The following is a 14054-nucleotide window of genomic DNA, read 5'->3' as shown; positions in this document are numbered from 1 at the left end:
TCCTGTGTGTCTCTCCTCCCTGCGCTCCTGTGTCTCTCTCCCTGCGCTCCCATGTCTCTCTCCCTGTGTTCCCATGTGTCTCTCCTCCCTGCACTCCCATGTGTCTCTCCTCCCTGCGCTCCTGTGTGTCTCTCCTCCCTGTGCTTCTGTGTGTCTCTCTTCCCTGTGCTTCTGTGTGTCTCTCCTCCCTGCGCTCCCATGTGTCTCTCTCCCTGCGCTCCCGTGTGTCTCTCCTCCCTGTGCTTCTGTGTGTCTCTCCTCCCTGCACTCCCGTGTGTCTCTCCCTGCGCTCCCGTGTGTCTCTCCCTGCACTCCCATGTGTCTCTCCCTGCGCTCCCGTGTGTCTCTCCTTGCTACACTCCCATATGTCTCTCACCCCCTCTACTTCTCCCCTGTGTCTCTTGCTCCTTCCTCTCCTTTGTTTTTTTTCCCTCTTGTTCCCTCCTTTCCCATGTGTCCCTCACTCCCTCCGCTCCTCACCACTCCCATGCATCTCTCGCGACACTCTTTCTGCTGCTGATCTACCTTTATACTGTGGAGGGAGAGGTCCTAGTGACCTTTGAACCTCTTTCACTGTGCAAACTTGGGCTGTCCTGTCGTGCAAACATGCCGCTGATGGGAGAATGATGAACGGTGGAGGGCAGGCCTGAGATGTCCAGAGTAACAGTGGAAATCGAGGTGGGGGCCTATTAGGGTTTGCTTTTGTTTTGCATTTGTTGCCCTTCTGCAGATCTGTGCTTGCTGGCCACCTGCTGAATTTACTGTCAAGGTTGCCTGAACCGTCTGATCCCTGCCGTCTCCTGGCCGTTATCCAGGGTAAATAAGCAAAATGCAATTTATCCTGCGGCGTGAAGGTTCAACGGTTCCCCTCGCTGATCTGTGACGGCCGTTTTCATATTTCCTGTCAACGTTACACACGTAAAAGGGGGCAGCGAAGCATCGTGGGTACCAGATGCTGATAAAGTCATCAATCTGAGTGTTTGGGGGTGGTCTGAAGGGAAGCCAATCGACTGGATTTAAAAATGCTCAGTTCTGGATAGCTGCCGCTCAGAGTGACTGCTGCTGTAATTCAGTTACATTGGCGACTCCAGCCAGCAGGACCCCCTATGACCTGTATCCTTCCCTGAAGAACATCATAATCTAGGCTCCCAAGTTTGGCTGCCCCACCCCCCACCGTTGTGCGTGAAGCCTGGCGGGTGCCCCTGACTTACGACATCTGACAGCTCGTATAAGGAATTTATCACCTTATCATGCCGATTTAATTCATTTTTTACCATGATTAAATTGCAGAAATGAAATAAAGGGCTGCTTTACTGCCCCCTGACTGGTGGAGAAGAAGATTCAATGCCCAGTGATTTCGGAAGGCCTCGGCGAGGGGCGGGACATGAGGAGCGAGGCCCTGTCCTTTAAGGGGACAGGGAGGCCGCTAACCCACCTGCTTCCGTGTCCTGCAGTCATACCGAAACTCGTGCTAGATGGGCATCAACATGCAATCCGCATTTGTTAGTGAGAGCCCATTCCATCTGGAGTGCCGTTCGCATTCGTGATGGCGTGTCGGCGCTTGCTGTGGGGGGAGGGAGGTGAGCGATCACAGTTACATCACACCTGTCAGGAGGCGTGCTCAAGCGCGCCTCGTGGCCAGCCTTGTCCTCTGATGGTGACATTGTCTTTGTTTGCTGATAGGGCAGCACGGGACTGAATTAGATTTCGGCATGATGGGAGGTCAGGTTGCTGTGGGAATGATTGCCGTGTCTCAGGATTCCGAGGGATTTTATCCCCGTCCATGAGCATCACACCATTTTGAATAAACGTACAAGCATGAATAATTCATATGGAAAAACGTTTTCACGTCCCAAGGTTGCGGTTTGCAGATAAGTATCTAATACTCAACATGCAGTATATCCTCTGTTGTATTTTACCAAGATGATGCGGTGGTTTAATCTGCATAGACATCGTGTTGGGTGCATTTTTAAGATTATCTCCATTAGGCTTCTACATCCTCATGCTGAATTTCATTTGTGTGCGACACCTTCACTGGCATGTTTGGGGGGTGGGGGGGGGGGGTGCATTGTATGTTTATTTTCTATCCGAGGGGGTTACTCGGGGCTTCACAGCACTGAGGTTGATGCTAAGCAGAGGTAGATAGTTCGCTTCCACAAAGTACAAATCCAAACCAAGATTTTGTTTTAACCAACCGGTTGAGTCAGTGTCACCTATCTTCAGGTTGAAGATGGTGCATTATTAGTATCCGCTCAAGGTCCTCTGAGCTCTAAACATTCAGGATTCATGGTTGTTTCTATTGACCAGAGTTGGATTATGATGGGTAAATGTGCAACAAGTCGTTTGCCTGGCTATTGCTGATCTCTTGGGTTTAGTGCAGAGCAGATGTAAGCATCGCTGGGTCCTCAGGAAGTGGTTATGTCGGCTCACCGACCTGTTTCGTTTCCCAGGCTCTGCCATGCAGCCGCTGGCGCCCTGAGAGCCGCTCGTCGTGGCTGGATGGATCCCCAATGGACTCGTCTTCCCAGCTGAGACTAACGTTTGCAGGCTGCTCTTCTGAAGACTTTGCTGTGCACTGCTGGTCACACTCTACAGGTAGAGGCCCAGATCTTTCTGAAACTCTGCTCTATGTGCTGCCCAGATATGCAAATTTAGATTGGTACCGATCTTTTTTATCCAATATCACTGATACCGATAACCGGCTAACCTCTGTTCCACCTTCTGGCGGGGGGGTTAGGGTTAGGGTTAGGGTTAGGGTTATGCCAGCAGTGATTAGTGGGATGATGTTACATCATTTATTATTCTGTGGAAAAAGAAAGATCGATCTGCATGCCAGGTTTTTTCAGATTCCCCCCCCCCCCCACCCTCACGTTTGGCAAATTATATTGTCTGGGATCCTGGGAGGAGTTGGGGGAATGATTGCCTGATCCAAAATTGCCATGTCAGAATCAGCTGAGCATCTTTTTTCTTCAGATTGAAAGTGGCAACCCTGCTTCTAAGTGGTGAATTAATCAACAAAGTCCACCGTCCTCCACTATGGAGGATCGTCCTGTGCAATCATCTCCATTATTTGATGCCAGTATCTTGGTTCTTAATGAATATCAGCTGATCCTGATATGTTAAGCAATACATCGTGTATCTGTGGTGTGGCTCATGCTCCTTCCTGTAATTTAATGGAAGTTTTTCTCCTCTGATGCCCGTCATTGACCAAACGATGAGGATTTCCCTACATAAAAGGCCGGAGCTTTGCGGGCAGCCCCTGTGTGTTGGAGAGGGGTACAGGATCAGGCTGTGTGACGATCAGCATTGGGGCGGCGTGGCTGGCGAACACGTGAAGGATTCCGGGGAGCGATCATGCTCCCTGACAGCTGGAGCCAGTGTGCCTCCTCCCCCGCAACACACTAACATCACCAGGATACAGACACCCCCCCCATTGCCCAGGCTGTTAGAGGGCAGCTGCACAGCTGTGAATCTTCGTTAGAGACGTGTCTGCTCTGTCCTCCATAATGAAACGGTTCAGGAAAGGGTCGTTAAGACTCGTCCACTGCTTCCTGAGTGTGGTGCTTAGAATAGCGTCTTCCCACGCCGGGCTGATGGCCTCGCTCTCACGTCAGCCATGGTGGGGGGGAATATCCACATACACGCTGACGTGATTGCTGAGCTCTGCGCCCAGTACCCAGGATGAAGGTGCCGTGCTGATGATAATCTGAGGCGCCTCTCAGTCCTCGTATGAGGGGCTCTTTGGAGTCAGCCATGAGTCATCATCATGGATACTGTGGCGTGCTGGGAGTAATAGCGCCCCCAGCAGGACCTCGCCGGTTTTTTTTCGCTTCTTCTCCTCCTGCCTTCCTCGCCTTCCTCATCATCTTCATCTTTTGTCTCCCTCTGTATGACCTGCACCCCCCCACACTCCCCACCACCATGTTTCTGGCAAATTCAGTGGGGCAGTTTAATAGGTTCAGGCCAGCAGGGATCTGCAGCTTCTGTGAAATGAAGCCCCTGAGACTGCGGGGGGGGGGGGGGGGTCCATTTATGGTGGGGCAGGCAGGGGGGGGGGCTGCCACCCATCCGCCTCTGCTACTCTGATCAGCAGGAGGTTGTCCCGTGTTTCAAGCAGATGCTCACTCTGGCCTAGCAGGAACGTTCCGGAATGAGAATGTGAGCCTGAATTCGCCGGCGGTTGTTTGTGCTGCGATGTCGTCGTGTGGCTCAGACATCATGTGCATGGGCCCACTGAATCGTCCCCCCAGGTCGCTTATTCTCGCCGCATACAGATGCTGTTTAATGCCAGGGGGGGCGTGCCTTGTCTCCCTCCAGATGTTCTACTGTGTGAGCAGCCCTTGGTTGTCTGAACAGCCCCAGTGATGGGTCCTATAGCCCTGTGTGCAAATGTCCTATAGCCCGGCTGCTTAGGAAGGTAATGAGTGAGACTGGCTTTATACAAACACAGGGTGCATTGACCTGTGACACGGAAACCAGGCTCTGTCAGGCTTCAGTACCAGGGCCAGTGCTTCCCACAATGCAACAGCCTCAATAAATCTCCACCAAGTCACATGTCCTAATATGGCTGTAGCATTTCAGCGCTGCGTGTGGCTCGTGTGAAGTGGGTTCCTGCTGCTCTCTCTTAAAATTTCTGCTTCTCTGTTTGTCACAGTCTGTAACTCATCTCGGTTTAATCTGACATGAGCTGTTTACACTGCTCCAGAAGCTTGGCTCCTTCCTGTGTTATTCCTGCTTTTCTCTGCACAAGGCGTGGGGAGGGCAGGAGAGCCTCTACATCAAAACATGGCGCCCCCTGGCCTCCTTTCTCAGACTAGCAGGTCCAGGTTTGTGGGTGTGGAGCCACGGTCCTTATGTCCTCAGCATGGAGCAGCTCTGCTGCGCATCCTTTACCCAGACACAGGCCGCATGTCAGTTTGTGAGGTTGCATGCATGGATTTTAATGCGTGTGTCGCATTTTCCTCACAGTAGGCTCTGTGTCTCTCCATCGTGGGCTACCCCTCCCTAGCCCAGGACGCCGCTGCCTGGGGGGCGGGAAATAACACCCACCACCAGCAAAGACCCCCAACACGGCTCCTTAACACCAGTGCCTGTAACTATCAGATGGGATTTGCAAGCATAAATAGCATTACGCCGCTAAATCCTGCAGCTGCTCTGCTTGTGTCACTGAGAGATAATGTGCCTGATTGGGGGGGGGGTTGCCTTAATTTTGTTGAGCTTGCAGTCTGATGTCCGCTTATACTGTCCCAGCATGCTGTGTTACTGTTGTTTTCTAAATCATCCTCATGGCGTAGAAGCCAGCGCCAGCTCCGGCCCTTCCTGGACTCGCACCCTTCACAGAGGCGTGTCGGCACGTGTTCCCTGCACGCCGCGGTCCCTCCGTGTCCGTAACACCGGCCCCGCAAACGATTCTGCTTCCTGTCAGGGGTGGACTGGGCAGGGGGGGTCTGCTTTGCGCCTTCCCCCGACAGACGGAGGTCATAATTAAACGAGACACCTTGGTTCTGGGGGGCGCTCCAGAGCTATGTGGGAACGCCGAGGCCTGGGTCCACATTGCCAGACGGGTTACAACACAACAACCCCCCCCCCCCCCACCAACAAGAAACTACTGATGCTGGAGATTAGGCAAGCAGGGTGCTTAATTGGATTTGCTCAAATTAAATTAAAAATTGCTATGGCTTTTTAATTGTCCCCATTTTCTATTTCGCATTCATTTCTCTTTGTTATTTTATCGTCAGTCTGCCGACATAAGGAAGGCCACAAAAGCTCTTAATACCTGAGCCCCGTCAGAGTCTAGCTGAATAATGGCTGGCTTCTCAATGGGGCTCCATCACTATTCATAAGGTCATTATCTCTCTGTTATTGTAGCCCCCAGGAGCGATTTGCCTTCTGAAGTCCAGCTTAACAGACGGTTACGTGTTTAGCGAGATCAAACCGCGGCAACAAACTGGTTTTCTGTACGCAGTCGCTGTAGTGTTTTTCAGCGCCACTGGACTCCGCTGTGCGTATATGGAGAGGGCATCTTTATACGTTATAGTAAATTAATGCTGCATCCCGTTACACTTCCCTTGTATCCTTATATAAATATTAAAGGAAGCTCTGTGTTAGTCCAGCCTGCGAACTGTATCCCAGCAACTACTTTTATTATTAACAAGCTATTACTGCCACCTAAGTTGACAATTGACAAAATTGTTCTTTTTTCAGGCACTAGAAGCAGCGTTTTCCTCTTTTTAAATGCTAATGAAGCTCTGAGTTTTCGCTGGAATGAAGGAAGCAGAAGCACAAGGAGGACGGTGCTGAAAGTGAGGGCGACCCCAGGCGCCAGCAGGTAATTAGAGCGGCGCAGGGCAATCTAAGTGTAATAAGAGGCCCAAACCACAGTGCTCCCAGTGCCGTCTGCCAGTGCGGGCGAACCTTTGCACGGCGGCTCACCTGGGATGGCTCGCCTGCGAGAGACAGTAATTTAATTGCTGTTGCTGAACGTGTGAAACCTGGGGACTGGACTTTGCCGAATCCTCGTCTGTTTACCTGGCCTCCTACTCAAGGGGTCCGTGGGACCGGGAGGCAGAAACGTTTCCCTGACAATGACGTTCCGGGTCACGCTAATGTGCCGCCGCCCAGACGGACCAGTCGTTCCATCCCGGGTCTGGCAAACTGGTCCTGACTGGTTTCGCTGATGAGGAATGTGTGTAACTGTGTAGCCATTACAACAATTACACAATGTAACAATATAAAAAATATTATATATCTTTTACACTTATGTTCCACTTGATTTCAAACTCAAGTGATGTTTTCCATTTTAGCTGAGCTCTTAAAATTGGCTGTTTTATTCCAAACATGCGAATCAGCTAGAGGGTGTCACAGAGTCACAGTGTGGGCGGGGCACTCAGACAAGAGTGGCACTTACCTGAGCTAATGAGGCGCGGAGAGGAGCTGGGCGTGGGGTGGGGGAGGCAGGCTCTGGTGCCCCCTCTCTCTTCCTGCAGTAAAGTCATTAGTTTTAATTTGGTTTCATAAACAGCGTCCGGGCTCCGTGGCTCCCATTCAGGGGCAGCCTGGATTTTAATTACCGTTAATTATAATTTGCATAAAGCTTTTTAGCAAACGATTCCTGAAGCGCCTGTAATAATTATACATGCAGATGAACGGTAAGTCGGTGGAGGGGCGACCCGCGGCAGCGTGCCAGTGGGGGGGGGGCTCAGGCCCGTCCGATAAGCAGAGGTCAGAAGCAGACGGCCTCTGATTGGGTCGCGGGGGCGGATGTGCGGATGCCGCAGGCACACGCCTGTCCATTGGGGATCCACGTCTTACACTCCTTTGTTCAGGCCCGGCCGTGTGCCCGTGCTTTTTCTTCCAGTGGTTCTTAACGCTTGTCTGTTCTCGTCTGTCATTTGAAGTGATACATGGAGCATAAACAAATCCATCTATTATTCATCTTTTTTTTCCATTAAGAATGCTTTTTCTCTGTGCTTTTATGTTTTTTTTTTTTTGTTTTTTTTCCCCCACCTTCTCTAAGGCCCGCCATCCTCCCATGTGACACGGCCAGGGTGGGTCGGCAGGCTCGCGGCGCTTCCGCGCCGTAAAGATGAGTTGTCGCTTTGCGGCAGGGCCTTTGCTGCATGTTACCGCATTTCCCCGGAGCTGAGATGCCTGCTGACCCTGCATGTGGGGGCCGGAGCTGCGGCCCGGTGCTCCAGAGCAGGACCACGCTAAACGCGGGATTCGGGTTGGGGCTCCTGCCTTCTGTTTGATTTTTTTTTTGCTGGTATAAGCTGTGCAGGATGATGGCGGAAGCCTGCCAAAGCACCTCAGCGGCCATTTTCAGCCCCCATGGGAGCATTTGCATGAGTGTTTATGTACCTCAGTCTGCTGTTTTTTTACAGCAATCTGCTCTGGTTATATTTGCTAAAAGTAGTTCATCGCGGGGGCGGGACTTCACATGAACATTTGTTACTTGGTTGGGGTATCTGTCAGTTAACTTTAGGAGAGCAGGTGATTGGCAAAAACGCTGCAACTAAATCCTACCTACCATCCTTGGCGGCCGTCCCACAATGCACCTGCTGCCCTTATCTCCTCCCAGGAGGGACCCAGCACCCTGTTGCATCTCCATAAGCTGCCAAAAAAGGCTGTAGATTCCCTCCTCATACATGGCTGGCTAACATTCTCACTCAGTGGAGCCTAATTTGTGCTGCTCTGGCGTGGGGAGTGGGTGTGGCTAAACTGGGAAGGCGTGACCATAATCAGTCAGACGATTCAGCGCCTTAGTGACTGATGGATTTGGGATACCATGGTTACGCATCATGGCAAAAATATTTATTTTTATAAATTTTATTTATTAGGGCACTGTAAACTCAGCGGAAATATAGATGTTTCCTATTTATGTCAGAAAAGGAGGATGAATAGCATTGAATCTTTTTGTGCCGAGCATCTGTAACGAGTTTTTGCTCACAGCATCATTATAATGTGATCTCTATTCCAAACACAAGGTTTTATTTATTTGAAATTCATGATTAATATCTGCTGTGCAGCCGCGAACAGAAATTCACTAAAAGTAGATTTAACAAAAATGTATTAACAAATAGCATGGATTCGATATTCGGCCAATAGAAGTTATACCTCATGGCCAGCGGTCCCTAATGGGCTTCCCTGGGTGCTGTTCAGTGTGAGTTCGCCAAGGGTTTCTGTGATCCTGAAGTGACAGGGTTGTCCACAGTCTCCGTCTGCGGAGGCCACACTTTGATCTGACACGGAAGAGGGGGTCTCTCTGGCCGCTGGACGTTTCATGCTGTTGATGGAGACTCAGTGGTGTCATTTGGCCCAACCGGCACCAGAACAATGGAGGGAGACGATGGACGTGGACCAGAATCTGTTAGGCCGTCGTACTCCTGCTTTCAACGGACCCATATCCAGTGGCACAAACGGGCATTGAGAAGACCTCGGATGGACTGCAACAGTACAAAAGGGCATTCAATGGGGCATCGTGGGAAGGCGTGGCATTGTGGGTGGTACTGTCTCGGGAAGATCCTTTCCCACGTTCAGCTATTAGGGCTGAAACCCTAACCCACCTGCTCGCCAAAGCGGACCACCTAGCCAGAGGGAGCGCCAGTCCGAGTTTCCCACGCCCTGCGGCCAAGTGCCTGCATCAGTGCCCACATGTGCTCTTACCAGGTGCCCGGCTCTGCCCTCGCCGTCGGTCGGGTGGCATGCTTTCATTCTTTCACTCCTTCTCTCTCTCTTTAAATTCCTGCCCTCCCACTGAACCCCTTCCTGTTTGGGTTTGGGGGGGGGGGGGGGGGGGCGCTGACGAAGATGTCATTGAGGATGTCATGGCATAAAATGGCAGATAATTGTCATGGCAACGCAAGGCATTTAAGGGACAGTCTGAAATACTGCCGTTTTGTGATTGGTTAGTAAACAGGGTCATCTCCACGAATGGCCTAATGAGGGCAAAGTGGCTGTCAGGGGGGCTTCCATGGGATAGTGGGGTGTGGAAGTGAAGCCCTGACAGGCGGGTATCGGCCGGCACATGAAGCCTCAAGGCTTATTACTCGGATCGGCTTGCAGAGTTTTTCTCTTTGGTGAAGTTTGGCCAGCGCCCAGGGACGGGTTTGGTGATATACCAAGATTTCCAAGGTCCATAACCACCTCCGCCACACCGTGTCAGTTTCTATGGCAACGCTGCCAATGCGTGACCGTTAGCGTGAGAAGCCGGAGACGGGCGAGCGGGACGAGGCCCCTCAGCTCCCTTTCGGGCCGCGCCTGGGCCCCAGAACCAGTCACGTCTTCTGGGAAACTCCTCTGCGTGCTGGAAGGTTCATTAAGGACCTAAACAGATTTCATTACTAGAGGATTGCACCTCGTAACAAATGCACTGGCTTGGAAAAAAGGGTATTTAAGTTAATTATTTTTCTATGGGGCGAGTCAATAAGAGCGGCGGCGTAGCGGGAAGCGGCCTGAAGCGCTCCTTCCTGCTATCTCTCTCAGCCGTGGGACTTTAATTACTGCCCAGAGTCCGGCACCAAATCAGCCTCACACTAACGCCCTATCGACTCCTTCCAGCGGGCTTCCAAGTCTGCCGGACGTGCTTCTGGCCTTCGCAGAGTGAGAAAGGCTCCTTTATGTCGGAGAGGGCAGGGCCACAACCGGTTGGATGCAGCAATCCAGCTGAATTGTCGTGTAACTGCTGCTCTACATGTACGTATTGAATTAGAAGGTCATTTGAGGCAAGTGTTACAAGTGGCACGCTGAGAACTGTGGGATACTCTTGGTAAGCAGAGCTGGGTCAAAACATAGCCTCGCGGTAATGGTCCTCCTCCTAGGAGCGCAGTGTCTGCCCACGTTCACCTCGATCTGGGTGCAGCGTAGCTGCTGCCTGACACGCTGTAGCTGGTCGCCCTCGTTCATAGTTCTCTACGGAGCCAGCCCCCTTAGACAAGACTGGAGGCGATTACTCGATGGCCTCAGATTCCACCCAGAAGCAGCAGGGCTCATATCTGAGGCCAGAATGAGCATTCAGGACCACACACAGGCACGCACGTGCGCACGCACACACACACGCAACCCGCTTACATTATTATTCATTTATGGCAGCAGATCGAGCGGAAAGATTGTAATTTTTCCAAATGCATGGTCTTAGAGAGGGATCTGATTACGTGCTAATCGACAGCTGGCTGGCTTGTCTTGCTGCTGATTTTCTGCATTTTGTTATTAATTTTCTGCTTTCTGACGAATTGCCAAGTGAAACATAAAGACCTTTCTTTGAGTTACCGATAAAGGTGTGTGCACCATGCACTTCATTGGAGCTCTTTTGGTACTTATCTTGTTTTCCTTCACTGTTCCTTATGTATTACATATTTAATATGCTGTTACTTTTTTCCTAGTGCTTTTCACTAATTCTTACTAAGGCGGATTTGACCATCTTGCATTTCACTGCAGGTTATAGTTGGTATGCATACATTACAAATAACAAAACCCTTGAATCCTTAAGTCCTTAAACAGACCAATTCACATTGTGATGTTAAGGCTGGTTCAGACTTCGCACGCATACTAGCGGACGCGTCCGCTCGAACGTTTATGACGCATTTAACGTCATCATGCGCCTCCGCAACGCCTGCTGCACTCCAAATCTGCGTCCCTGCAGCTGAGTATGCGCAGCTCTGGACGCACTGCATATAAACGATCCGCTAGCGTCCACTTTAAATACCAACATGGATGCTTTTGAGGAGCGCTGGGGTAGTTTGCAAACCCTATAGATGATTTACAAGGTAATAAAACTGTTACATACATGTAAATGCGTGTGTGTGAGTGCAGACTTGTCTCGAATTGAAAATCTCACGTCCACTCCGTGAGCTGGCTCTCTGAATTTGTAAAAAATAGAGAAACGGACACAAAGCTCACTTTATATTATTATTAATGATAATTATAATAAAATTATAAATACTACATGTTGTGCGCATGTGCAAAGTATGCAGCTTGACCGGAGAACTATGAACGTTTCCGTGTATGCTTAGGAAGTGCGGATACGCGAGTGTTACGCCTTTAGACTGACACAAACGCCAGATATAAGGTTGTGTGCTGGGACAGTCGTGTATGAATCAAATGACATTGTGATATGAGACTACAGTTTCCTCTCGCAGTGTACAAACTAAGGAAGGCTTTTCCTGTACTCATTGCTCAAAGCTCACCAGGGTCAATTTGAAAAACTGTTAAGGGGCCATAAACACATTCTCGGGGATTAAAGGGCATCAGCTGAGAGCTGTTTGCCTTGTTCTTACCAATTACATGCCCAATAACTTTCAGCAAACCTCCGCAGTTAAGTTATTGATGTGCCGGGTGGAGGTATCCTTATCGAGTCTCTCAAATCCTACGGTCATTGAATACCTCTTCGTGAAGGCTCCGAAGGGTGTGCCAAGGGTGAGGTCATTGGCGTGTTCGTCGGTAGATGTCGCTGGGATGCTTGCCTGCATGGGCTGGTGCACCCAATATCAATAAATTGACATTCACTTTGATCGATGTCTGTAACATGCTGGCCCGATTTTACTGCTTGCTGTCGCTGAGGCAGAGATTAGGCAGCGGGACGAGCAGGTCTGGGCACAGTTGCCATCTCTTGGTGCCGTGCAGCACGGCACGCAGAAGGCCGCATCTTGACCGTCACAGACCGTCTGCTCTGAGTGACATCGAGTAGACCTCACAGAAGGCCTGCGTTTCGGTTTATGACCTGTCAAATCACGGTAGGGGCACCCGCCCTGCCAGCTTCTGTGAGGATTTCATTCCCTCCTGCAGGTTCTTGGTCACGGTCAGTGCGAAGTCAGAATCTGTGTGGCGTCAATTGTTGAGTGAGTTTCTGTGGGGGGTCCCCGGCCTGTGCCCATAACACCCCCATAAGTGTGAACCTCCATCACTGCAAGTGAAGCACAAACACAGACTTGAACCATCTTCTGGTTGCATCCATGCTGTCTTGGTGTAGATCGGAGCTTAAGCAGGCATGCTGATCCGGGAAGTGGGCTTGTAGGAACTCGCAGAGCGTTTCATTTCAAGTGTGTGACTTCATAAGCTGTTTTCCGGATGGCCATGTTTTATAAAACATCTTAGGAAGACTTTAACCCCACAAGCCCTACAGTGAGGTTCAGGAATCTGAAAAGCTGACATCCGTCACCCCAATCACCCCCAGCACTGGCATCCGTCGGACACATCTAATGCTCTGGTAATTCTGTGTGTCACCCATTCATTACGGTATGTTATGAGTAAATGCGTTAGTTAATCCTGTAAATATTGATTCAGGCGTGAGCTTGATTACAGAAGCGAGGTTGACGCTGTCGTGACGTAGACGTGCTTGCTTGGGCACTGTTGACGGATGCAGCTCATTGACTCCAATTAGATATCCCTTACAGTGTCTTGTAGAGTCTCCTCAGTCATTTATCTCTAGTTACACCCAAGATGTTGTGCTGGATTAACTGGCATCCAGGCTACCTGACCATGGGGCCCCAGTTCAGACGTGTGGAGTTTACGCCACAGTCAACACAACAGAGCTTTAATGACAGCAGGACCCCTAAAACGACAGCAATGCATCTTTGCCACGTGACAAAGGTTCAGTGACACTGCAGAATTTATCGGGCTGCGGTTCCTTAAAGATTTCCAATAGGTCATTAAATGATGGAGAGAAGTGAGCTTTCTAATAGTCGTTAGGCACGTTGGACCAAATGGACTCCATTGTACCTGGTGATCAGGTCTAGTTGTGAGGCAGGGATATTTGTTTGAGAGCTGTTTAATTCGTTATTTCTAAGCATCCTTTGTATGGACAGCCTATTTTGTTATGTGTCGTTCTCAAATGCTGAAACAATCCATACTCACCGTTTATTTGTCCATTTTCTTTATTTATGTATGTATTCATTCATTTATACGTTAATAGAGTAGGGGCTCCAAACTTTTTATGACTACAGAATGGAAAATAATGAAAATATCATCAACATTAGAGCTTGTTTGCTTGCTGCCAACTTTCCTTTATTATTGGTATTTCTAGATGCCATTAAACTTGCCGTGCCAGCAGGGGGGGCTGGAGGTTGGGGGGAGGAGGTGATGCTGGTGGTAGTTTACCGACCACCCTCCGGATCGATCGGCCAACCCGATTTTAACCCGAAGTTTAACCATTTCTTTTTAAAGATGTAAAAAAACGTGCAGCGTCAGGCATCTTCAGAAAGGTGTGGCTTGAAACATCCAGTATGTTTTTGGAAATTATCCAGCCCCTCCCACAGACCCCCAGCATTTTGCAGCCCATTGGAATACCAGCTGGTCTACGGTTGTGATTGGGAACCACTGAACTGGTTACATGGCATGCTGCTTGTTTTTCTGGCTCGGTCTCGTACGGTCAAGGGGAGTACCCTTAATTCAGGCTGGGTTGCAGTTCCAGCTTGTGGGGGTGTACGGGTGTTATCTGTCCTTGTATAGGTTGCCAAACCGCCAGACATGTGGGGTGAGATACCGGTGTGCTGTCCACAGGCAGGCTGAGAGGCAGGGTTACATTTTGAGTGCTTTACATCAGCAGCGCTTGGCCTTTG

At 50.2% G+C, this 14054-nt stretch overlaps 1 protein-coding gene across 1 annotated transcript in view; it reads left to right on the top strand.

The window, feature by feature from the left end:
- c14h14orf180 (chromosome 14 C14orf180 homolog) overlaps positions 1 to 14054 on the top strand; it is a 135834-nt gene that overhangs the window by 40329 nt on the left and 81451 nt on the right. Inside the window, exons 2-4 of the mRNA XM_072699199.1 lie at positions 2451 to 2595; positions 6205 to 6328; positions 7517 to 7547. Of these exons, the coding sequence (XP_072555300.1) occupies positions 2451 to 2595; positions 6205 to 6328; positions 7517 to 7547 (300 nt within the window). The remainder of the gene's footprint in view (positions 1 to 2450; positions 2596 to 6204; positions 6329 to 7516; positions 7548 to 14054) is intronic.

This window comes from Paramormyrops kingsleyae, chromosome 14 (assembly GCF_048594095.1).
Source record: "Paramormyrops kingsleyae isolate MSU_618 chromosome 14, PKINGS_0.4, whole genome shotgun sequence".
NCBI classification, from domain to species: Eukaryota; Metazoa; Chordata; class Actinopteri; order Osteoglossiformes; family Mormyridae; genus Paramormyrops; species Paramormyrops kingsleyae.
This window is presented reverse-complemented; position numbering and strand designations above follow the sequence as displayed.